The following is a 24574-nucleotide window of genomic DNA, read 5'->3' on the forward strand; positions in this document are numbered from 1 at the left end:
GGTGTAGATACACCGCCTTAAAAAGGAATAACTCTCATTCAATGACAGATAGTGCTTGACGTTGGTCTATGGAGTTAAGTCGTCTTTTTAAAGCCATGAATCAAACTATCGTGACGGTTCGGATTTTTAGAACCGTAAATGAAACGACACCATGGAAACCACAGACAGAGCTTGTACATGACGATTCGTCTAACTCTTCCCGAAACTCCATTATTGCTGCAGAACGTCAGAGATCGATGAAGTATATTACCCTAATTTATGTTTCGATTCGCAGCAAACAAATTTTGCGTAGAGGACAACTCACCGTACACCGCCAAATTCCCGACCCTAGCAAATCAACAGAATTAGGGTTAGAGGCGAGCTCCATCTACTCGGGCCGCAAACTCGTCGTCCAAATTTAAAGCCCAAACACATTAAATGATAAAAGCCCATCACACTCGAAACGGTGAGTTTCAAGCAGCAGAGACACGTGTCGCGTCTAGAATGCACGAATTGATGACGTGACATCCGAGCTGGACCCCCTAAGAGTGATTCAAAGTCTTCTTTATATATAAAGTCTCTTTATATATAAAGATAGATGTGAAATCTAAAGTTCGTGTTCACTGAATAAAAGCAAATAATTTTGACCAATAACAACGTTTTTCTCATAATTAGGATATCAGTCAATTATTTTTATTTAGCCAAAAAAAAAACAATTGCTGTCAGAAAGCTAAGAAACCAGTGAAAAATATTTAAAAAGGTAAAGATAAAAGCATAAGAGAATATCGTAAAAGAAAAGAAAAACTGATGAGAAGAGGAAAATAAAATAAAAAACCTTCCATCACCCTCCTCCTTTGATCTCTATCTCTATCTCCCTGATTAAACTCTGGATAATCAGGTAATCAATCTCTTATGATCATCGCAAATAATCGGATTCTCGAGCTTTAGATTATTTTGAGTATATGGTCGTTTGGTAATATATTGGTGATGGTTGATCATCTTTTGAAATGGTTAGATTACATTGAGGAGCTGCTGAAGAATTGCAATATTGCATTGATGGACTTATCTTTGTATATTATTTTGGTGTTCCTTGCTTTCTGAATTAAGATTTGATCTATGCAGCTAGATTTTCATACTTTACACAATGTATCCGTGAAGCTTGAGTGTTCAATGTGTTGTCTGTGGATACAGTTTCTTTGTGCCTCTCTATAACTTAGCCATAAAAAAAATCACAGGGGAAATGTTTCTAGACTTTACATTCTTGGGGACATACTTAGAGAAGAACATTTACTCTCTTTTTTTTTTGTATGTTTTGCTTCCATTGCTAGATGTCAGAACGTTTTAAATATTATACTTGTACTTATTGAAACAAACTTTGCTAGAATCAGCTTTTGTTCTTTTATGTGAGAATTTCACTTGTTTTTTTTCTCTCTAATGTTGTTGACCTTTCTAAAATTCCACTGCCAGGGGGTTTCTGCAGCTATGCTGACTTGTTTAGACATGGAGCAGCATTCTCAAACTTTTGGCCTCCCTCCTCCACATATCTCTGTTCCTAGTTTCGAACCTTATGACAACAACAACTCAATGTTACACGGGCTTCAACAGTCCCATCATCATCAACGTCCTTCCAATTTTGGTCCTGCCATGTCAACCCCACCACATTTCCATCTCCCTTATGCGCCTTTTCATGCTCCACCGTTTGCTCCTGGAGGTACTTCCACTGAAAATGAGAGGGATGCACGTGTTATGGGTCAGGGATACAAAAGAAAGAGCACTCAAGTAATGCCCGGAAATTTTCAGTATCAAAGCACTGCAGAAGCACCTTTCCCATTCCCACACTATGGCCCACAACCAGTAGATGAGAGGAGTGTGAGGAACAGAGCAGGAGCAGCTACAATGGATCCGCCTCTCTCCCATGTTCATAGCAATTTCGTGCAAGGAAGCTATCTAGCTCCTCCTGGCTCAGTCTGGTATGACCAACATTGTAATGGAAACACATCTGATGGATCCTCTTCTTCGCTTTGGCCCCAACCACCCTCTGTACCTTATATGCATGGTAATTAATATCCGTATTCTCTCAACACTGAGACTGGTCTTTATGCAAGTTCTTGAAAATCTTAATTATTCGTCTTGTTTGATTTCTTAGGTCACGGTGTTACTGGCTCCATAAACTCTGGTAATGTCTGCTTTCCGAGATACCATGAAACATCTAGTAGCAGAAACCAAACACCATTTGTATACCCTAGACACAACCATTTTAGCCATCATCCGGCACCTCCTCCCACCTTATTCCCTCACTTGGCTTCAGTCTCATACACTGTTCCCATGAATATTCATGATGCTTCCTACAGTCATGTGGGACCAGTTCAATCAACTGGGTTTAGTATAAACCCGCAACGTCCCCTAGATGATTTTGTACCTGCAGCGACTCTTAGAAACCATGGACTGCCTCGCTTTAGAGCATTTCCCACAGATGTAATTAACATCCTCTTTAGCACATTTTGTTCATCTTTTAGTGTCACTTTGTTCAAAAATGTTTATTCTTTATTATTGGCGTTTTTTCTGTTCTATGTTTAGGAAGTTGCAGTGTTCAGAGAAGGAGGCTTCTACAGTGCTGTTGATTATGTTGATCATCATCAAGACATGCGCTTGGACATAGAGGACATGTCATATGAGGTGAGGGCATGTGAAGAGTTTATATATTTGTTTTTCTTGTCTTATTAACATTCAAACCTTGGGGGTGGCGCAGGAGCTTCTTGCTTTGAGCGACCATATTGGCACTGTGAAGACTGGCTTATCAGAAGAAGATGTGGAAGCTCTTCTGAAAAGAAGAACGTCCTTATCGACCAGAATCAACCTGGAAGATGCTACATCTACCGATCTAGAAACAGATTCTTGCACTATATGCCAGGTAAAGCCCAAGAAATCTTGAGACTTCATCCTCCAAGCTTATGCAAACATTCCTCACTCACTCTTATTGGTAGTAAAACTGGCTTTTTCCTAACTGGGAATTGACAGGAAAACTACAAGAACCAAGATCAGATCGCAACGCTGGATTGCAGACACGAGTATCATGCAGAATGTTTGAAGAAGTGGTTGGTTATCAAGAACATTTGCCCAGTGTGTAAATCAGAGGCACTTGGTCATGGAAAAGAAGAAGGAACGATAAAAAGTTTATAGGAGGAGAGGTTTCTGCTGGTTCAACCCAATAGACGTTATGGTTTTTTCAACAATGCTTATGAATATTGGTTTTGTAAGAGTAACAGAGTCAGGCTAAGTTTCAGCCCCCAAGTTCTGTAAATTTAAAACTTTTGGGCACATAATTTGTATAACAGTCTAAAGCTGAGATTGGCTTAGCGACTATGAAAACTGTATAGCCTTCTTTGGTTCTTTGTACATTTGGTTGCTCCTCAGAAGTTTATTTAATCTTCTTCACCTCTAGCACCATTTATTTTCTTGTTCATAGATTGTCGAATATGTTTATATAAAAAAAGAAAGCATTATAATGATCTGAGAAACTTACACCAAGCCAATGAACGAGAAGAAAACAAAGTTAAAAAAAAGGAGAACATCTGTATGTAGTTTTGCCTAATTACCAGAACAAATGGACATCAACTTGAGAAGCACCTTGTTGACCTCGGAAACATCGTCCTTAGATCCGACATAGATACTATGTTTTGTAGGGAAAGTAGCCGGATCATCATCTCCAATATTCCAAGCTTTTTGGCTTGCCACCGGTATATCTGAGAATGTGTTCTCTTCCTATGCAAAGTCTGTGGCGTCTTAAACTTCTTTCAAGTCATGGTTTGTATACTTGTATGATAGAACCTTTACTGCAAAACATCTCTTCTTCCTTTGTTAGTCCTGAGCTAACAATACCACATATACAAGCAGAAAATAGAATAAATACAAAAAACAGAATATACTTGCAAGCAGTTCCCGTAGCTCAGTTGGTTAGAGCGTTGGTCTTATGAGCCGAAGGTCGCGGGTTCGAGCCCCGCCGGGAACATTTTGAGTTTTTTTTAATTTTTTTGTCTTTTATCACCCTTAAATTTTAGCAAATTTAACAATTCAATCCCAAACTAATCAATACTACCAGAGAAACCTCTTAAGCTAAACATTTTTTGCCGAGTGTTATCCATTATTTTGATCAGTTTTATCACACTGGCCCAAAACTTATTAAATTATCAGAGACAGACCCACCTTGTTGTATTTGAAGAAAAAGATCAAACACCACCTTTCACTTTTGGTTGTAATGTCAATCACCAAGATGGGTTTAATCACCAGAGAGCGAAGCTTCAACTCTTCTTTCTCTCGCCATTTGCTTAAGCACCACTCATCATTAACCTTCTCGTGCCTTAAAAGAAAGAACACATTAAACACCATATCACTGTAATACTATCACATACTCTGGTTAAGTCTTTATCTTCTCCAATAAAACCTTTTGTTGTTCTGTATCTGTCGGCTTAATACTGATAGTCTTTTGTCATGGGATCTGGCTGATTGTACCATTCTCTCATCAATTACGAATGAACAAAACAGAACAAATTAGATCGAGGCAACGTTAGTAAAAAAACTCTGTTTCATTCTTGTATACTAGTGACTTCAAAACATGTTCTTTTTAGGTACCTTCAGAAACAATAAACTGTTTCAAACCGATCAAATCAAGCTCAGTTTATAATACGCTTAACATAGAGATAGCTATTATTCACATTCAAAGGGCTTTCCAAGCTTACTAGATTTTTCATTATCCACAACTATGGTTCTTGAGAATTCTTCAGGCGAGAAAAAGACTAAGCAGCTTGTAAAGCGCAAAGAGATTTAACTCATTGGTCCAAGGTCATACAATGAGGAACTCAGTCCGATATACAGATTGAGATCACAAACACAACGTTTGTATATGGTGAGACAAGACAGACTCCAGAACAAAATGTTGTAAAAAATCGGTTGAAGCTTAAAGTTCTAGCCGCACCAGCTAGAAGTTGAGTGGTGTGGATGTTCTTGAACAATAGAAATTCTCGCGATGATACAACTGAAAGAAGAGGCTACAGTGAAGCGTGAACGAGCAATGGCTTATGCCTTCTTTCATCAGGCCAACGGCCTGAGACTCACTGTAACATCCCGAGTTGTGATATGTGAAAAGGCAGAATTGATTTGGCTACCTATGTCACCAAAGTTGACTTACCTTTTCCGGAGCACATCCTGAAAGAACTCCAGAGTTAAGCGTGCTTGAGCTGGAGTAGTGGAAGGATGGGTGACCTATCGGGAAGTGATTCGCGATAGCGTGCGAGTGAGGCCAAAGCATGAGAAAAGGTCGGGTGGTGATTGCAGGGTTAGTAAACAATGATTTCGAGTCTTTAGCAAAATTAACGGACCGATCGCTGGAACGGGATGGGCCCACGGGCTGAGAGAGCAGGCGTGGGTGGCTCATTAGCTGTGGGCGGTCGGGGCGTTATAAGTGGTATCAGAGCTGGTTAGTTCTGACCTGAGAGGCGTCTTGAGACCTGTCATGGGGCGCAACGAGGACGTTGCGTTCTTTGAGAGGGGGTGAATTGTAACATCCCGAGTTGTGATATGTGAAAAAGCTTAAGAGAATTGATTTGGCTACCTATGTCACCAAAGTTGACTTACCTTTTCCGGAGCACATCCTGAAAGAACTCCAGAGTTAAGCGTGCTTGAGCTGGAGTAGTGGAAGGATGGGTGACCTATCGGGAAGTGATTCGCGATAGCGTGCGAGTGAGGTCAAAGCATGAGAAAAAGTCGGGTGGTGATTGCAGGATCAGTAAACAATGATTTCAAGCCTTTAGCAAAATTAACGGACCGATCGCTGGAACGGGATGGACCCACGGGCCGAGAGAGCAGGCGTGGGTGGCCCATTAGCTGTGGACGATCGGTGCGTTATAGATACATTACTTGTTTGTGTTTCAGATACCTTGTAGATCAAGTCACTTTCTGGTTTTTTTTTTTTTTGCAGCAGAGTGTTGATACTACACAGTATCTAGGTCAAGCTTGGTTTAACCTTGACAAGGAAAACTAGGAATTGAGTTGGAAATAACGGTGGATATAGCAGCTCGACCTTGGGAGATTAGGGCTCAATGCGTAGTCACTAAACCGAACAAACCAGCTAGGAAACCGGAGAACTTATCACCAAATGTGATCGCAAAGTGGCCTGGGCATTTTTACTCGGATCCGAAGATCCGATCCAAAACCGACCCGAAAAATCCCGGTTCGGATAGGAACCGATCCTTTTACCTTATTGGATCTTGTTGTGTGCGAAACCGAAGAATATCCGAAATTTCTAATATATATTAGGTATATATGAGTGTTTCAGTATATTTTTGGTATAAAGGATATTTTTTTTTAAGTTTCGAATATGGGTTTTCGGATATGGTTTTGGATTTCAGATAAAATTTTAAATTTTCAAAAATATAATTAGGATAATCAGATTTTGGGTAAAATTTTAGATATTTTCGGGTATTTAAATATTTTCAAGTTTTTTTTTGTGTGTTTTTGGGTATTTTTGGGCCGGATCCGACATGACCCGACTCAAAACCGACTCAAAACCGAACCAAACCTGAACTGAACAAATTCTAGTTATCCTATTGGATCCAACTAAATATGACCCGAACTAAAACCAACCCAGAACTGAACCAAATCTGAACCGACAAACTCTAGTTACCCTATTAGATCCAACTATATAAGATCTGAACCGATCAAAATCCGACAAGACCCGAACTAAATCCGAACAAACAAATTCTAATTGTTCTATTGGATCTAAATATGTAAGACCCAAAATTTCAGATCCGACGAGACCGATCTGAGGACCCGAATGTCGGCGACCCAAAGGAAGCTGCGAGTTCATTAACGGTGACGAAAGATCTTCACCGTTATGTCAGTTTTTAAAATTAATCTATTTGGGCTTACTCTGTTGGGCCATCGATACAAGGAGTCGGCGACATAACTAAAGTTATAGAATCTGAATCAGGTCTTGTCGCTTTTCGTCTCTCTCTGTCTCTTCGTGTTCTCTTTCTCTCTCTGTCGCTTCTAAACATTCAGATCGCTAGCTAGCTCTGGTCGTGCGCATCTAATTTGCTGCTGTATTCCTTCTTTTTTTCCCAGAGCTGAGGTAATATTAATCCTTCTTGAATGATAATTGCTTAAATTCATCTTTTTTAATAGTATTTCGACCTTACTGTTTGATGCAATCTCTCTCAATTAGACTTTTCTGGGAAAAATGACTGAACTTTCTTGTTCACATCAAATTATTGTGAGAATCCCACGTCAGGGTTGAGTTCCTTTCAGTAAATCTCTTGAAAGATTTGGTTGAAATAGACATTTTTCTAATTTTTTAAAAAATCAAAACTTTTCAAACTTGGACCGATCTAGTTAAAGCTCCACACTTCAGTTACGTGTTGTATACATCTAACCTCTTGTAATGATGGTGGAGACTTTTTGTCTGATCAAATTAACGTAAGTTTCTTTGATTCACAGCTCTCAACACGTTCGCAAAAATGAACAAAAGTCCACGCATCGATATCCCTCCATCGTCTTCTCCAGCTTTAGCTTCTGCAGATGGTGAGCTCAATGAATACGACATCTTCTCGATAGACGTAACTCACACTCCGCCGTCTTCTTCTCCTTCGCAACACCCACCTGCTCGCCAGCTTCAGAGGAGCAAAAGCGGTTTGAAAAACGTGGAAGCTTCTGGTATCCTCGCTGCTCTTCCCGAGCCTTCTGGCAACAGCTACCTCAACCACGTCTTTCACCATAAGCCTGCAGCTTCTTCCTCGCCTTCTTCGTCTTCGGCTCGAACCATTCCCTCAGCTCCTAAACCGCCTCAAGAGAGGCTTCCATATACAGCTTCTTTTATAGGTGGAGGGAAGTTTCCTCAGTCAGCTCCGGTTCAAGTGCCGTTAGCATCTTTGGCCATGATGAATCGTCATAAGAAGGAGTTCAAGCTTACTGATGTGGTGGATGAGGATGAGGAGGAGGAAGAAGAAGAAGGCGAAATGCTTCCTCCACATGAGATTGTAGCTCGGTCTTTGGCGAAGTCTTCTTTATTGTCTTGCTCGGTTCTTGAAGGAGCTGGAAGAACACTTAAAGGGAGAGATCTCCGGCAGGTAAGGAATGCTGTTTTCAGAAGAACCGGTTTCATAGATTGAGTTTTGTTTTTTCACCTTAAGACCATTCTTTAATTTGTTATCCAATTGAACCTGTATGTTCACCTTATCCAATTTGGTCACAGAAACTTTCCAATGTATGTTCATATACAGTATGTTGTGTCTACTTCATATCAAAGACTGAGATGTGATATCACGTGTTTATATAATTGTTGATGAGACACAGAACTTTAGAGATGTTCTTTTGAGTTTCACATGTATTCAAGTTCTTAACTGACTAGTCTTTAAGAGTCGTCATAGTCTTCTCTCAAAAGAAAAAGTGAATCACCTTTTATGTTGTCAGTAAAAATTTGTTCAGTAAAAATTAAAGGCATACAGGAAGTGAAAAGAGAGAGGGGACCATTCTTAAAGTGATAGCTCTTTTACAATCTTGGCTCCATCTTCTTCTTCTTCAACATCACTCTCAAACCCATTAGATTTTTTTGAGGTTTAGTGTGAAATGTTTTACTTGGTCATATAACAGTTACACTGTACTATGTTATCTACCTGTCTTAGAGAACAAAGTTACTGATGATATTATCAGTTGACAAACCAAAATAAAACAGAGGGAATCTATTGTAGATTGAATATGATTTTGAGTCATGAGACCTTAAAATAAAGATTCTCAGCCTTTCTATCTTTTAGTAGAAGGTACTTTGTGATCATCTCAACCTTCTCATTTGGTGTGGTTGGTGATGTATTTATTACATCACATGAAAAGGTGTTTGCTTTTTCTTTTAAAAGGTTGAAATTTTAATAACTATCAGCTAAATGAATATAAAATGAACATCTGAAACCATGCATTTCAACCCAAGTTTGTATTTTTGACTAACTTTGTAGAATCTAAAATTATTTGTATAAAGATGAATGATGGAGATGATGGGAGTTAGTTTTGATCAACTTCCTACATTTAGACAAACATGGGCGGCTCTCTATACCTATCTCATGTCCCCATTCTTTTACTAATGAAAGAAGACAACGATCACATTCAAGTTTGGTGGATCTCCCTCCTACCACTAAAGTAGGTGTGAGAGAGAGAACAATTAATGACATCAGATATAAGATAAACAATCCTTTTTTATTACTCCTTGTGAGGAAAATTTTCACTTGTAATTTAAGGAAACTGGCTAAATGATGTTCTAGAAGAAGCAACAATTCAAAACTTACTGTTCATTGAAAATGACTAACTTTCTTATCATTGGGTCCAAAAGGATAGAGTGAGATATAAGGATCAACCTAACAATGATCATATCTAGTTTGGAGAGGGTATTTACCAACCTAGTTTTTTAACAGTTTAAAAGCTGAGAAAAAGGTAGCAAAACCCATATGAAAATAAAAGAGAAAGTGCAAGACTTTATTACAGCATCCATGGAGTTACACACAACAAGAACAGGGAACTGAGATTTCTCAAGTATCTGGCTATTGCAGTAACAAGAGGATGATGATGATGATACAACACACAACAAAAAGGTTTTCAGATACAACACAACAAGAAAGAAACCCTGGAATCTAACCATAACTGAGCTACAGGTAAAAAAAGATGAAAATTACAAATGACAAGGTCAGGATACTGGAAGAAGAAGAACCTGAGACTGTATGGTCTTTTTTCTCTACTCTTTCATCCTTTTCCTGCCTTTTTCTTTCAAGCCATTGAATACAAACGTCTTCCCTGTTCCGAACAATCTAAGCCAAAGCTTTCAATGTGAATGGAAGCTTGACAAGCCCTGCAAAATGTGTATTTTTTTTAGTTCAACGAACAGGACAACTTCAAAAGTACTGAGCTTGAAGTAAAAAAAGACAGAACTCGGAATAACCTGGAACATAGAGGATAATTGTTTGGATTGTTAACGATGGCGAGAAATGGAGGAAGCAGATGACGGTTTGTTGGAGAGACCATCGTGCTGCTCCTCTTCTTGACCCTGAAACCGTGCTGGTATGCGGAAACCGGAAGAGAATTCACCTTGGTGAACCGGCTGAGGAATATGGTGGTGGTGGTGGTTGAGATCGTCGGTGGAGATGGATTGATGATGGTGGTGGTGAGGATCAAACCAAGCACGGATCATGGGACTGTAACTGGACTGAAGGGGACCCCTCTGAGAATAAAGCTGACTTTGGCCAAGTACTGGCTGAAACGACGTCGCCGCAGGCGGAGCAAAGAGAAACCCTCCTCCTCCTCCGTTTCCTGTCTCGGTTGCTCCGCCGCTGTTCCAAGCCACAAGCCTCTGAATTGACTGTTGCTCCCAACCACCCGTCGACGTGTCATACCCTAGCGGATTGCTCTGTCCGTAGAACAGAACTGGCTCGGCGGTGGAGGCGGACGCGGAGTGGTGGTGCTGGAGAAGAGACGGTGGACCATCCGGGAACGAGTGCAGCGAGAGACGGAGATCTTGGTTATGGCTATTGGTTCGAGAAAGCAAATTCGGCGGGTGATGATGGTAGTTGCTGTGCATAAGCTGATTCGGAGGAGGAGCTTCCGTTGTAGAGCCAACCACCGGGAAAAACGACTTTATAGTGTCAGCGATAGAATCCGAATCCATCGACGGAGGGAGGAAACTCGACTCGTTCCCCCGATGCTCAGCCACTCCCTCGAATCCACCGAACTGAAGCTGCTGCTGTTGCTGCTGCGACGGCGGCGGCGGTGGCGGCGACGGAGAGATTCGAGTTTTAGCGGCGGTTCTTCTCGGTTTCGCGTTTGCGGCGGCGTTGCGCATTGCGTCGGCGGGGTTCCACGGCGGAAGCTGAGCGAGCTCGTCGATGGAAGCTTTAGCCTTCTTGATAAGCCAGTCGACGGCTTTGCTGGGCCGGTCGAAGCCGAGGCGGTCCTGAACGTCGTAGAACTGAATCGCCGTGTGAGCCGACAGCCTCACGCGCCGGTCACGTGGCCCTTTGGCCGTGCAGACTTTGCTGTGCCGATCTTTCCTTCCCGTCGACCGAACAATGTGACCTCCTTGCACCTCGACGATCTCGCCGCAGCCGCCGTTCGCCGCCTCGCGGTGCCTCATTGAAGAAGGCGGTGGTGGTGCTGGAGGGTGGAGAAAGTGGTGAGCTTCGTCTGCCATTGGTTGAGCATATTGAGGAAGCTCGGCGTCTTCTTCTTCTTCTTCTTCTTCGTTGAGGCGGCGACGGCGGAGAGGGCGGTCGTGTAAAGAATCCAGAGTAGCTCAAAAAGGATGTAACTCACGCATACTCACTCTCTCACCTAAAAAAACCCTAACCCTAAAAAGCCAAAGAAGAAGAAGAAGAGGACTTGTTAAAAACTGAAGACTAACCCATGTCTGAATCTTTCTCTCTACTTCTCTTTTTAAAATTCTATGCACTTGCTAGAGATAAAAAGCAAGAAGGAGACCAAACAGATGACGCAAGCGAGGAGAGATAGAGAGAGAGAGAGATGAGTTACTGACCAATCAATAAATAAACCCAGAGAAAAAAGCTTTTTCGATTCTTTTTCTTGTGTTTCTCGGGAAAATTTAAAGAGGATGCTAAAGTAAAAGTAAGAGAGGAGAGTGTTGTGGGTTGATGATGACGCAACCGGTAAGATGACAGTGTTTTTGCTCTTTCATTAAAGATCTCTCTTTCTCATCTCTTCCCACATTCAATTTTCTTTTCTTTTTTAATATTTCACCTTTTCTTTACTTTGTTTCTTTTTGGGTAATCAAAGTTTAGTTTAGTTGTTTCCCGAATTTATCCATCTCTTTTTTCTTAAAAATTACTCTCTCCGTTCTTAAATATATTTATATTTTTTGGTAAAATACGGTTATTAAAGAATTTATATTTTTATCTAAAATGTATTATTAAAACTACAAATTAAAAACAACTGAACCAATTACAAAATAGAACTATTAAATTTGATTGATTACACAGTTTTTGATAAAATTAAAGTTACATCAAAATATAAAAACATCTTACATATTGGAACATAATTTTTTTTTTCCAAACATCCTATGTTTAAGAACTGAGAGAGTATTCATATGTTCCAAAAGATTTATTCTTAAATTGGCCAACTAAGATTTCGTTATTTCATATTCAACGTCTTTTAAAAAAAGAAACAAAATATTGTCAAATTATATTTTGTTTTAAAATAAAAAGGTAAAAAATAAATAAAAAATAATAGTAATTATAAAAAAAAAGAATTTTTCAAAACGATATTTTTAACGTCGTCAGCAAAAAACTAAACCCTAAACCCTAAATCTTAAATCCTTCATAAACCCTAAACCCGTGGGTAAATCCTAAATTTTTGGATAAATCCTAAACTCTAAATCAAAAACACTAAACCCTAAATCCTTGAGTGTTTTAGTATTTAGTATTTTTGATTTAGAGTTTAGGATTTATCCAAGAGTTTAGGGTTTAGGATTTAGAGTTTAGGATTTAGTGTTTTGCTGGCGACGTTAAAAATATTTATTTTATAACTACTACTACTATTTTTATTAATTATTTTTAACTTTTTTATTTTTAAAACATAATATAATTTGACAATATTTTTTTTTTTTTTAAGATATCAAATATAAAATAATACAATCCTATTGGTTGGTGAACCTAGAATAAATCGTTCCAAAATACATAAAAGATGAAATTGGAATACATTTTTCAAATAAAATCTGAATGCTTAATTCCTTGGGGGCCCTAATTCTTTTGCATTTTAAAAAATATTCACCTGTTACAATAAACAAACGAAAAAAAGTATTTTACTTGGTTCCATAACATGTCATTTTGTTCCAGAAAAAATTAACAATTATTTGCAAAATCATTTAAAATTTTTTTTTTGGAACAAGTGAAATGTTGATTTCATTCCATTAAATTCCATAAATAATTCCTATCATTCCATATATATTTTTTATTTATTACCAATTACACCCAGAATTTTAGGATATTGCACAACTATTAAAAACTTGTTTCTTATCTGAAAATATCATTAAAATAAAAATAAAAATTATTTAATTAATTATAAAATATACTACCACATATCATTAGTTACTTAGTTTTTGATAAATATAAAAACTATTATTAAAATATGAAAACATCTTTTATTTTGAAATATCAGAAACTTTCTTAAGCATCATGTATTTTAAAACAAAAAGAGTGATTCAAAGATGAATATCGAAGTTTTGGTAATGTATACATATAGTTTTTTGTCAACAAAATAAAAATTATACAAAATGATTGTGAACTATACAAATAATACGCCACCGCATAGTCATACATTTATACAAATTTAGATAGCCAATAAAATATGACAAATTTAGAATTTACCATCTTCTATTAATTTTTTAAGAAAATAGATCAAATATTGAGAATTTTCATGTTTACCACTTTTTAGTACCACTATTTATGTTTATCACCACTAAAGAGACATTTTTAAAAATGCATGCTTCATTGAGTATCAAAATAATCTTATACATTTTTTTCTATATATATAATAAATAATTATTTAAATAAATTAAAAATATTTTATAAATATTTTTTTCATGTTTTCAAATTATACTTTTTCATATTCAAACATTTTTATAAATTTTCTTTTTTTTTGAAAAAAAATTAGATTTTTTTTCAATTTTTTATTGAAAATCGAAAACTATGTTTGAAACTATTTCTTAGAAAAATTATACTTTTTAAAGTATTTATTTATATATTTATTAGAATCTTAAATTTTACATTCCAAAAACCCTACTTCACCTCTCATCTCTAAACTCTAAGTGTAGAGTAGTTAATTTTAGAGTTATAAATGTCTTTTATCTTTTATTAAAAGTGAAGGTAAAAGTGATTACTGTAAACATAAAAAATGGTACTATCAATGTGGTATTTTTGGTAATTTTTTAATATTCAAAATGTAATATTACACAATAGTAATCATGTGATAACATATTAAAAATATCATTGGAAGTTGGCGGGTACAAGCTTAATATAGTTTTATGGCTATCGAAATTTTGTCTAATATGTTAGCAACATAAGATACATTAATTCAAGAATGTTATCATGTAATAGATTAATAGTGTATTGTTAGTATAACTGGCAATTGTTATTTTTCTTATATAAGTGGTAAGTGAATATATATTATGAATATATCATAATCGTATACCAAATTACCGGGAAATAACAAGTTGATTTAATAAACGAATAAGTACCCCAGAAGAAAAAACATATGGTGTTGGCTGGGTCAAGGATCAATTCAAGGTTTCGTGCATCTCCGGTTTCTTTTTAATGGGTTGACTCACCCATAATATTATGGAACTATATAAAAAAGGCTCTTTGTTTGTTGATGCTCCACTTTCTCCACCTTTTTGTTTTAAAGAATCTCAATGGTTTATAACTAAAGCAGATTTTACTCGGAAAATCGGGACTTGATCACATACACACAAGGATTCAACGTAACGCTCGATCTTCGTATATACGCTTCGAACACCTTTGTCTATGAATGAATTTTCATTTTATGCTCTTTTTCTTTTTTTTTTATCATGTCTTAGTATTATATAAACTTTATTTATTTATTTTTTTTTTTTTTTGATATCCGTGGAGGATCCTAGACGGTAAGCCCAGACTAATCCCCACGAGGTCTTCCATCCGCGCACGCACGGTTATAGGCGGAAATGTGGCCAAGGCGACTCGAACCCAGGGCGGGTACTCCAGCTGGAGTTCCATTACCACTAGACCAAGAGCTCTCGGTTTAAACTCTTATTTGCTTCACTTGAAACTAGACAACGACACAGAGATCCTCGTGTTTTGTTCTAGCTTCCACTACTTCTTTGAGTTATTTCCTACATGTTGTGACTTGTTCAGATAATCCTTTTATCTCTAACATGCATATAACATATGGATATATTTCGAATTATGACAATAAGGTACGTAATAAACTAATTAATAAATGATAGTAAAAGACAATTTAAGCTTCAACGGAGGTATATAATTCATATCTTACAAGTTATAAAATAATTGGTGTGACTCCATATTCCATAATGCTTCTTGAATCCCAACCAACTGACGACAACTACAACTCTTGCACAACTATATATGGAGTAATACTGTAATACTTTATCTAGGTTAAAAACGAATAATAACAAAACCTTATTGTTGTTCACACAGTTTTATTTAACATGTTAAATTTGAATCTGACATAGTTTTCAAGTCGTTGAATTGGTTAATTTGGCTAACGGAACAATAAAGGAGTTGACTCAACGTATATATATCATCATCACCTTGTGCTGTTTTATTAGTTGGAGGAAATAGTTATACAGCATTATTAGTAGACTTTTAAACTATTGCGTCAATATATAACTAATTCAAACACACCTACTTGAATGGAATAATAATTCTGAAAGTGACATATTACTATATTAGCATTATAAGCATTATATAAATGGTCGGTCGATTGATAAACCTAATACGAACGCATTAAATAATTGTTCAAACAAAAATCAAATACTATCAAATACTATATCTCAACATTAATTACGTTATTTTATAGAGATTAGGGGGGGTGGGGGGAAGGTCTATTTCAATGTGAACTTTACCCGTCGTGCCTATTCTTTTCTGAACTTTGTAGTAGTGCGTATTCCATACTGAACTAAACAAAAATTTAAATATACTACATGAACATTAATGCATCGTGCCTTTTCATTACCGAACTTTTAGTAGTGCATATTCCATACCGAACTAAACAAAAATTCAAAAATACTACATAAACTCTTTTTTTTTTTTTGATGAAATTTGAAATTTATTGATCAACCTAAGAAATTTTACAGACCATTAAAGGTTGGTTATAGTCTTAGATGCTAACTACATAAACTCTTTAAATCGTGCTTCTATATATATTGATCGTCAAATGTGTTAGTCATCCGTTAATTTATCAAAAAGATATTTTTTGGATGAATTCTGTAAAATTAAAAATTTAAAATACTACATGAACTCTCAAAATCGTGCTTATATATATTGACCGTCAAAGGTGTTAGTCATCCATTAATTTATCAAAACGCGTTATCTTCGATAAGTTCTGTAAAGTTAAATTTATTTTTTGGGAAATTTAAACTCTCACACTGGTGGACAAGCATAAAGTAAATATTTGAATTAATAATAAATAATTTAAACTTATAAAATAATATTTTTAAAGGTAAATTTAAAAACATAAGTAATTATAGATTTATTTGATAAAACTAAAACAATAAAAATTTGATAACATTTATTTGATTAAACTAACAAATATATATAAGTTAGTGTTTACACAATTTATACAAGAAAGTTATTTTGGTTTATAGATGTTATCCAAAATGATGTTGTTTTGATAAATTAACGGATGACTAACACATTTGACGGTCAATATATATAGAAGTATGATTTTAAGAGTTCATGTAGTATTTTTGAATTTTTGTTTAGTTCGGTATAGAATATGCACTACTAAAAGTTCGGGAATGAAAATGCACGATGTATTAAAGTTCATGTAGTATATTTGAATTTTTGCTTAGTTCAGTATGAAATATGCACTACTACAAAATTCGGAAAAGAATACGCACGACGGACAAAGTTCATGTTGAAATAGGTTTTTTTTCCGAGAGAAAGGAGAATATGTGTCGTCACCACACGGTTGCATATTAATTAACTACAAATCAAAGAAGCTTTCCACTTGGAAATCTGGAGTTACATTCACAATTCACAACACAACAATAGTAGAAAGCATAGGTTCGCGAGTTCGAGTCGGTAACACTTTGTTTGTCCGGAACATCATGGTCCAATGGTAAGAACGGGTTCCTTCCTGCACCCAGGTTGCGAGTTCGAACCCTGCCGGAGTGAACTACCTCATGATGTCTCTGGACACCCCACACGGATATGGGTCTATGTTTTAGGGCCCATTTGCATACCCGGAGAGAGGGTCTATCCGTGGGCTGCACCTCCCCATGGGGATTAGTCTGGGCCCTTCCATAGGCCCGGGATACCTCCAGGTTAAACAAAAAAAAAAAAAAAGAAAAGTAGAATGATTATATTCAAATGTTGATTTTGGGTGTTTATGTGAAATTCAACTATCAATCACAATAACGTCATAGCTACGAAATAAAACGAAGCTTAATCGCTCACAACTAGGCAAGGTACTAGTATGTATAGATCCTTTTTCTTCAGAAAGAAAAACAATTTATGTTTTTATGCTATTATTGACAACATTTAATTTTGAAATGCTTCGCTATTAAATTAATTGACCACTTGGTGCATCTTTTGTTTGTTATTTTACATTAATATTCAGTGTGTTCAGAGAAATTAGATAATTGGATGTTCGACATACGTCTAAGATCAATTAATAGTTCTTATTAATATATATATATATATAATCTCAATAGATAAGTATATAATATAAAAAACTAATTAGCTCTTTAATCAAGTATCAAACCAGCTATATATAACCAAATGAATCACCGATACAATCATGTTGACTATCCTGCTAATAATCATGTGTGTAAATATTGATTGAAATCTTCAACAAAAATTGTTACCGAGTCACTGACGATGGTGTGATACGAAGGAGCAGATATCGGCGGCGAAGAAATGTGGTAGAAATCAACAATACAAACTAGCATCACTACAAGAAAACATCGGTATTCTGACGGACATTCCGACGGAAAATGAAATCCTCAGAATTTCCCGAGGAATTTCCGAGGAAGCCCAAATTTTGGGTTTCCTCGGAATTTCCTCGGAATATACCGACGGAATTCCGAGGAAACATTAATCCGTCGGTATATTCCGAGGAAATTCCGAGGAGAAATGTGTTCCTCACAAAATTCCGAGGAAATTCCGACGAACAAGTGATCGATCGATGCGTTTTTGGACATATACCCATCGATCGATCACATTGTTACGCTTTGGTCCATCTTAGTGATCGATCGATGCGTTTTTGGACATAAATCCATCGATCGATGCGTTTATAAAAAAATATTCGAGATTTTGAAACCCAAAACAGTAGTTCCTCGGAATTTCCTCGGAATATTCCGAGGAAATTCCGAGGAACACTTGATATCCTAGATCGATCGATGGGATAATCTCATCGATTGATCACATTGTTACGCTTTGTTCCATCTTAGTGATTGATCGATGCGTTTTTGGACATAAATCCATCGATCGATGCGTTTATAAAAAAACATTCGAGATTTTGAAACCCCAAACACTAGTTCCTCGGAATTTTCTCGGAATATTCCGACGGAATTCCGAGGAAGAAAAGGGTTTCCTCGGAATTCCCTCGGAATATTCTGAGGAAATTCCGAGAAAATAGGGTTTTTAAACCGAAAACAACGTTTTGCGGTTTGAATAACACCTATATAACCCTTATTAAGTGTCTTACGTTCATTATGAAGTCAAAAATTTGTTCCTTACCCTATAATAAACACTTTTCCGGTTGTATGAACGAAATCCCCACAACATAAGAGAAACACTTATACACTTTAATGAACGGTAAATGGAATACTTACAATTCGTTTTGAAATTTGTTATTTCATGGTTTATGCTCATCTATACAAAGAATCCTCAATGGTATGTATTACAATTGTATAAGAAATGAAATACGGCAAAAAAAATTGATGTTTTGAAACCCCAAACACTTGTTCCTCGGTATTTCCTCGGAATATTCCGAGGAAATTCCGAGGAACAATATAAATTAATAAAAATATATGCACAGGATATTCTTTTTCCTCGAATTAATGAAAATATTCCGAGGAAATTCCGACGGATATTTAAGTGGCCGTCGGAATTTCCTCGGAATATTTTCATTTAACCGGGCAAACAAGCCGCCAAATATTTCGCGAAAATTGAAATTGAAAATACTGAGGGAATTCCGACGGAAAATATCCGTCAGACCGAAGGTTTTATAAACTCGAACCGCATCTTCTTCCCCATTTCTCTCTTCTTCCTCTCCGGCGATCTCTCTCTCCTTCCGGCGTTCTCCACCTTCTCTCGCGACGATCTCTCCGGCGAATCCTTTCCATTCCCTTACAAATCATGTAAGGACCCTATCCCACTCTCTTAGGTCCTATTTGTTAGGTTTTTATGTAGATTTGATGATTTTAGAAGTTTTTTGATAGATTTTTGTTAGGGTGATTGGGTAGGATTGTGATTTGTTGTGTAATAGGTTTAGAATTGTGATTTGGTTGTGTTGAATTGATTTAGAACTTGTTTTATAAATTGTTTATTATTTTTGTATTTACAAAAAGTTTTTTCTATATAAATTCGATTTTACAAAACGTTTTTTTATATAAATTCGATTTTTGGATTTATAAAAGATGATTTCATATTTATAAAAATATTTATCTTTATTAAAACTAATTTTGTATTTATAAAACATTTTTTTTTATTTATAAACACTATTTTTTTTATTTTTGTATTTATAAAAACTATTTTTAAATATACAAAACGTTCTTTGTATATAAATTCGATTTTTGGATTTATAACAGATGATTTCATATTTTAAAATTAATTTTGTATTTATAAAACATTTTTTGATTTATAAACACTATTTTATTATTTTTTGTATTTATAAAAACTATTTTGTATTTATAAAAAGATGATTTCATATCTATAAAAATATTTATATTTATTAAAACTAATTTTGTATTTATAAAACATTTTTTTGATTTATAAACACTATTTTATTATTTTTTGTATTTTAAAAAAGATGATTTCATATTTATAAAAATATTTATATTTATTAAAACTAATTTTGTATTTATAAAACATTTTTTTGATTTATAAGCACTATTTTATTATTTTTTGTATTTATAAAAACTATTTTGTATTTATAAAAAGATGATTTCATATTTATAAAAATATTTATATTTATTAAAACTAATTTTGTATTTATAAAACATTTTTTTTATTTATAAAAACTATTTTATTATTTTTTGTATTTTAAATATGTTTTCTATTTCAATTTTAATTTTATATTTTCGAATTTCAATTTAAAAAAATAAATTTATAATTTTTTTTTTTTAATTTTGGAAATATTCCGAGGAAGTGTATCCCTCGGAATATTCCGACGACATCTTCCTCGGAATATTCCGAGGAATTTCCGACGAAAAAAGTCCTCGGAATATTCCGAGGAAATTCATTTCCTCGGAATTCCGTCGGAAATTTCCGAGGAAAGATGAATTTCCGAGGAGTTATTTCCGAGGATTTTTTTCGTCGGTATGTCGTCGGAATGGACTTTTTTCGTCGGTATGTCGTCGGAATAGCGTTATTCCGACGACATACCGACGATTTTTTCCCTCAGTATGCCGCTGTTTTCTTGTAGTGCATCTCTTAGGGTTAGGGAATATAACGACACGTGAAACATATAGACAATTTTGATCTTACAGTTTTTTTTTTGTTAAAATGTTAAAATATTATACCAATTTCCGTTTCTGATAGAAAATACAAGAGATGACGAGTAGCGGGAATTTAAACAACAACACAACACCGGAACACACTACTAGCAACAACAAGGACTGGACCGAGCAGCAACACAACGGAACACATATAGACAATTTTGATCTTAATGTTACTTGTGGATCCTTAATTACTGCCATATGAATCATGATTCCACTCTAGTCACTAGTAGTCATGTCTTGGATATTCCTTTCGTGCGTAGGTTTTAGATTAAAATGTGATGCAATTTTTTTTTTTTGACAAAGTACACCAGTATTTTGATGCAATCACGTCGTTGAAAATGGACAGTCGCTTGTTATTACCAGATAATTATATCCATGTCGATATACTCTTTATTTTCTAATTTATTTGATGTTTAGATTAATGTACACATACTGAGCAGATGCCAAAATCTTATAAAAATTGTTTTGGTTATATAAATTTCAATTAAAAACTAATTCAATCAGTCAAAAATATAACATTATATAATAGTCATAATTAGTGTAAACAATATCAATTATTTATCAGAAATAGTAAAATATAATTTATTTTGTAATTAAAGTATTTTTTTAAGAAAACATCAAATAAACTGAAACCTAAAAAGTATCATATATGTAATTACAACTTTATTGGCTCTCTTTTTTCTTTGTATTGGTACACTACAACTTATTGGTTCTATTGTTGCTCTTCGTGCATTAAGAAGAACGAAGCAATCGAAAATTCGCAATAAAAGAAAAAAGAAAAGAAGGACGATAATTTTAAAAAATATCAAACGATAAAAACAATATTACTTGATTATATTAAAGTGTAGAGTATGGATCAGAATTCTCAGCTTATAGCACTTGGAACATGGTGCGGGGCCAAAATACTAAGGTATCCTGGGCGAAGCTGATTTGGTTTAAACAAAGTGTGCCACGATATGCTTTTGTAACTTAGTTAGCTGTTAAAGATCGGCTCTCTACTGGATCTAGAATGCGAACTTGGGGAGTAATCCAGGGTTGCACTTTCTGTGAAGAACCAGAAGAATAAAGAGATCATTTGTGTTTTGCTTGCCCATACACATATGATTTATGGTTGCAGATTATTGGTTCCTTACTCCGACCGGCGCCATCACCTGACTGGAATGAGATTCTGGTTCGCATTCTCCACTCATCACATGATAGGCTTGTTTCTATTCTCCTGAGGCTAGCATTACAAGTCACTATCTATTACATTTGGCGTGAACGTAACGAGAGACGACACACACAGCGAAGTCGACCAGCAAACCAGTTTGCCAAGGTGATAGAGAAGACTATAAAACAAATGATTATGTCAATTCGATACTATGAGAAGACAAGACTAACGAAATTGATTCAGCGGGGGTTTGAGGCCCGTATTGGGTAAGGATAGAAGTAAAGAGCAAAGATTTTGGATTTCTAGATTCATTTTGTACATAACTATTCTTTTCCATGATGATCAATAAATTTAACATTTCATAAAAAAAAAAAAAAAAAAAAAACATATGTCGTGAAAATAACACAAATACAACTCATCAAGGAAAAAAAAAGAGAGAGACAAAGACAGACGTGACGTTGGATTGGCACGTAGGACATGACATTGCTACTTAATCACGATGACATGGCGACAAATGAAAAATGGCTCTACTGAAATTAACACTTCACCTACTTTACCCTTTGATTATCAAAGAATATCACGATTTTACCCTTGACTGCCATTGTCGTATGTTATCGACCATAGTACCATTTGGATCAGTTCTATAAAATCCGTTTGTCATCACGTTACATTTATTCTCCAAAAACATGAAACTTTGATTACATTTTACATTTTTTTTTGGTCTCTGTATAAAATATTAAACACCTTTTCTTCGTCCATTCGCTATCAGAAAATTGTTTTGTTTTGTTCGATATTATTCGTCACTATCCAAGGGTCTCTATTCATTTACTACTCATAATTTTCAAAGTTTTTGTGTTTATCCTCCAATATTACCTCAAATCTATTAATGTCGTTCTAGAGACCACGTTATACACACTGATTATAGTCCAAGAAAGAAAAATAGAAAAATAGAAAAATTCCATAGGATAGCTTCAAAAAAATGACCAAAATAAGTTTTTTGAATGTTAAAAAGCGTGTTTTATCCTAGGGTTAACTAATATAGACTTATAATTTAGAATTAAGGGGTAGAGTTTTGGGATAAGATTTCAAATTTTAAAAAATGAAAAATAAATATTAAAAATTTTAAAATAAAAAAAACTATTTTGGTCATCTTCTTTTTTTAGGACTATTTTGTGATAAAAACTTAAAAATTGTTATTTGAAAGAATTGTTCGAGAAAATATCTGAATCTCTAATATATAAATAACATTAAGTTATCTTTATACGAATAAAAGCAAAAGAGTTTTTGTTTCTTGTTTTCTGTGATTCATTTGATTATAAGTGTTATTGTTTTACTGAAGTTTGATGATAAGTGTTTTGTTTCAACAGAAAACTAATTTTATTTACAAGAAAAGAAGGAAAACCAAGAAAGAAAGAAAAAGTGAGACATGGAGAAGGGAACATAATGTCCTTTCAATTTCTCACTTCTTTTGACATGGGTATTCATTCACTCATCGAAGTGGAAAAAAAAAACTCATAATGACGGAAGGGCTCGTGATCCGATAATACAAAACAAGTACACTTTCACCTGTTTGTAAATAAATATATACTAGAGCTTGATCCGCGCATCCGTTCAAATGTTTGTTTTTTCATATAAATAAATATTGAGTAATTTTTAAACAATTGTTTGATATAATATTTCAATATAAACAATTTTATATTTCATATTGAGTAATTTATTTTATCTTGTAAACCATCAATTGTATCAACAATATTTTAGAATATGACCAATATATCCACATAAAAGTAATTTTGTTTTTTTATGGATCAAAATTTAATGATAATTTATAATAAAATTGTTGTATATATCATTTAATATATATGGTGTTATATATTTTATACTTTTCAACATTTATCATACTAAATTTACATTGGACTATTATTTATATGAAAAAATATATAACATAATATATTTATATATTAATATATATATTATGTTAATGATTTTGTTAATGTGACTTTTATTTTAGTTATTACTTATAAATAATAAAAATAAAATTATGTAGCTTTCAAAACAATTTTTTTAATTAACTATTTAAAGCTAGGTAAAGAATTAATAAGAAAAAAAATCGGAAAAGTTAGCTTAATTAATATGGAATCAATTATTGTGTATATATGGAATTAGTAAAATAATTACCATACAATGTATGTATTTAATTACGAAATTCTAGAGAATCTTGATATATATACTAAATAAGAAAAGACAAAAAAAGTTAGGTTTATTAATTATTGTTGCCATAATTTTTTAGTTAGAATTTTATTTTGAAAATTCATTAATTAAAGAGGAAAAAACAAAAAACCGTAAAAGTTAAGTTATTCAGTGGCATGACATTGTAAATAAGTAGAAAATCTTAGAGTTTTTTTTATTTGTACTTCTATTTTAATAAGATTGATAGTGCAAAATGCAACTTATGTCCAAGAGATGCAGCTCATATATACGCGTAACAGAGATGTATTTACACACAAAAAATGTAAATAATGAAAAAACGATAATATGCGAGAGGCGAGTAGTTTAAAGTGTTAGGTGAATTTTTCAACATGGGTTTTAGGCTGAGATGTACAGATTTGGGCCCAAAACACTCTGTTCTCGTTCAGATTCAGGCATTGGGTATCTAATTAACATACCGAGATAACAGAACTTCTATGCAGCTCGTGGAATTTGAGATTCAGCAGAATATCCACTTTGAAGAGCTAACATGTTTGCTGAGATGCAGAGAGATTCTGGAGGAGGCAATGTGACAGGCTAATATAGTCAAACAATGAGAGGAACAACTGAGCATCATTTAATCACCTGAAATTGCATAAAACGATGGAGCCTCCACTTGGCAATTATTTCCTTCGAGCTCAGATAGGACAACTGATCTGCGAAGCATCTATTGATATGTTGAGACAATCGTTCTTTAGAAAGGTTTCTAAGGTATCCAT

At 34.7% G+C, this 24574-nt stretch overlaps 3 protein-coding genes and 1 non-coding gene across 4 annotated transcripts; 3 read left to right on the forward strand and 1 right to left on the reverse strand.

The window, feature by feature from the left end:
- The first annotated feature begins 726 nt into the window (after positions 1 to 726).
- On the forward strand, positions 727 to 3420 carry BNACNNG59350D (probable E3 ubiquitin-protein ligase ZFP1). The gene is made up of 6 exons (XM_013837879.3): positions 727 to 877; positions 1447 to 2035; positions 2126 to 2454; positions 2557 to 2655; positions 2729 to 2890; positions 2998 to 3420. Exons 2-6 carry the CDS (start codon positions 1462 to 1464, stop codon positions 3157 to 3159), a joined length of 1326 nt encoding a protein of 441 aa, XP_013693333.1. The 5' UTR covers positions 727 to 877; positions 1447 to 1461; the 3' UTR covers positions 3160 to 3420.
- Positions 3421 to 3914: 494 nt separating this feature from the next.
- On the forward strand, positions 3915 to 3988 carry TRNAI-UAU. Its single transcript has one exon. It is a non-coding gene; the product is annotated as a tRNA-Ile (tRNA).
- A 2776-nt stretch (positions 3989 to 6764) lies between these two features.
- BNACNNG59690D lies at positions 6765 to 8340 on the forward strand. Its single transcript, XM_013837889.2, has 2 exons — positions 6765 to 7105; positions 7471 to 8340. Exon 2 carries the CDS (start codon positions 7491 to 7493, stop codon positions 8139 to 8141), a length of 651 nt encoding a protein of 216 aa, XP_013693343.1. The 5' UTR covers positions 6765 to 7105; positions 7471 to 7490; the 3' UTR covers positions 8142 to 8340.
- A 1131-nt stretch (positions 8341 to 9471) lies between these two features.
- Positions 9472 to 11663, reverse strand: LOC106400977 (transcription factor TCP4-like). The gene is made up of 2 exons (XM_013841391.3): positions 9953 to 11663; positions 9472 to 9862 (listed from the first exon to the last, which is right to left on the reverse strand). Exon 1 carries the CDS (start codon positions 11195 to 11197, stop codon positions 9983 to 9985), a length of 1215 nt encoding a protein of 404 aa, XP_013696845.1. The 5' UTR covers positions 11198 to 11663; the 3' UTR covers positions 9472 to 9862; positions 9953 to 9982.
- Positions 11664 to 24574: the final 12911 nt, after the last annotated feature.

This window comes from Brassica napus, chromosome C5, assembly GCF_020379485.1.
Source record: "Brassica napus cultivar Da-Ae chromosome C5, Da-Ae, whole genome shotgun sequence".
In the NCBI taxonomy this organism is placed as follows: Eukaryota; Viridiplantae; Streptophyta; class Magnoliopsida; order Brassicales; family Brassicaceae; genus Brassica; species Brassica napus.

Coding starts and splice junctions, on each gene's coding strand:
- BNACNNG59350D (XM_013837879.3), top strand. CDS start 1,462: ATGCTGACTTGTTTAGACATGGAGCAGCATTCTCAAACTTTTGGCCTC. Junction 2,036..2,125: donor CTCTGTACCTTATATGCATG/GTAATTAATATC, acceptor TTGATTTCTTAG/GTCACGGTGTTACTGGCTCC. Junction 2,891..2,997: donor ATTCTTGCACTATATGCCAG/GTAAAGCCCAAG, acceptor GGGAATTGACAG/GAAAACTACAAGAACCAAGA.
- BNACNNG59690D (XM_013837889.2), top strand. CDS start 7,491: ATGAACAAAAGTCCACGCATCGATATCCCTCCATCGTCTTCTCCAGCT.
- LOC106400977 (XM_013841391.3), bottom strand. CDS start 11,197: ATGGCAGACGAAGCTCACCACTTTCTCCACCCTCCAGCACCACCACCG.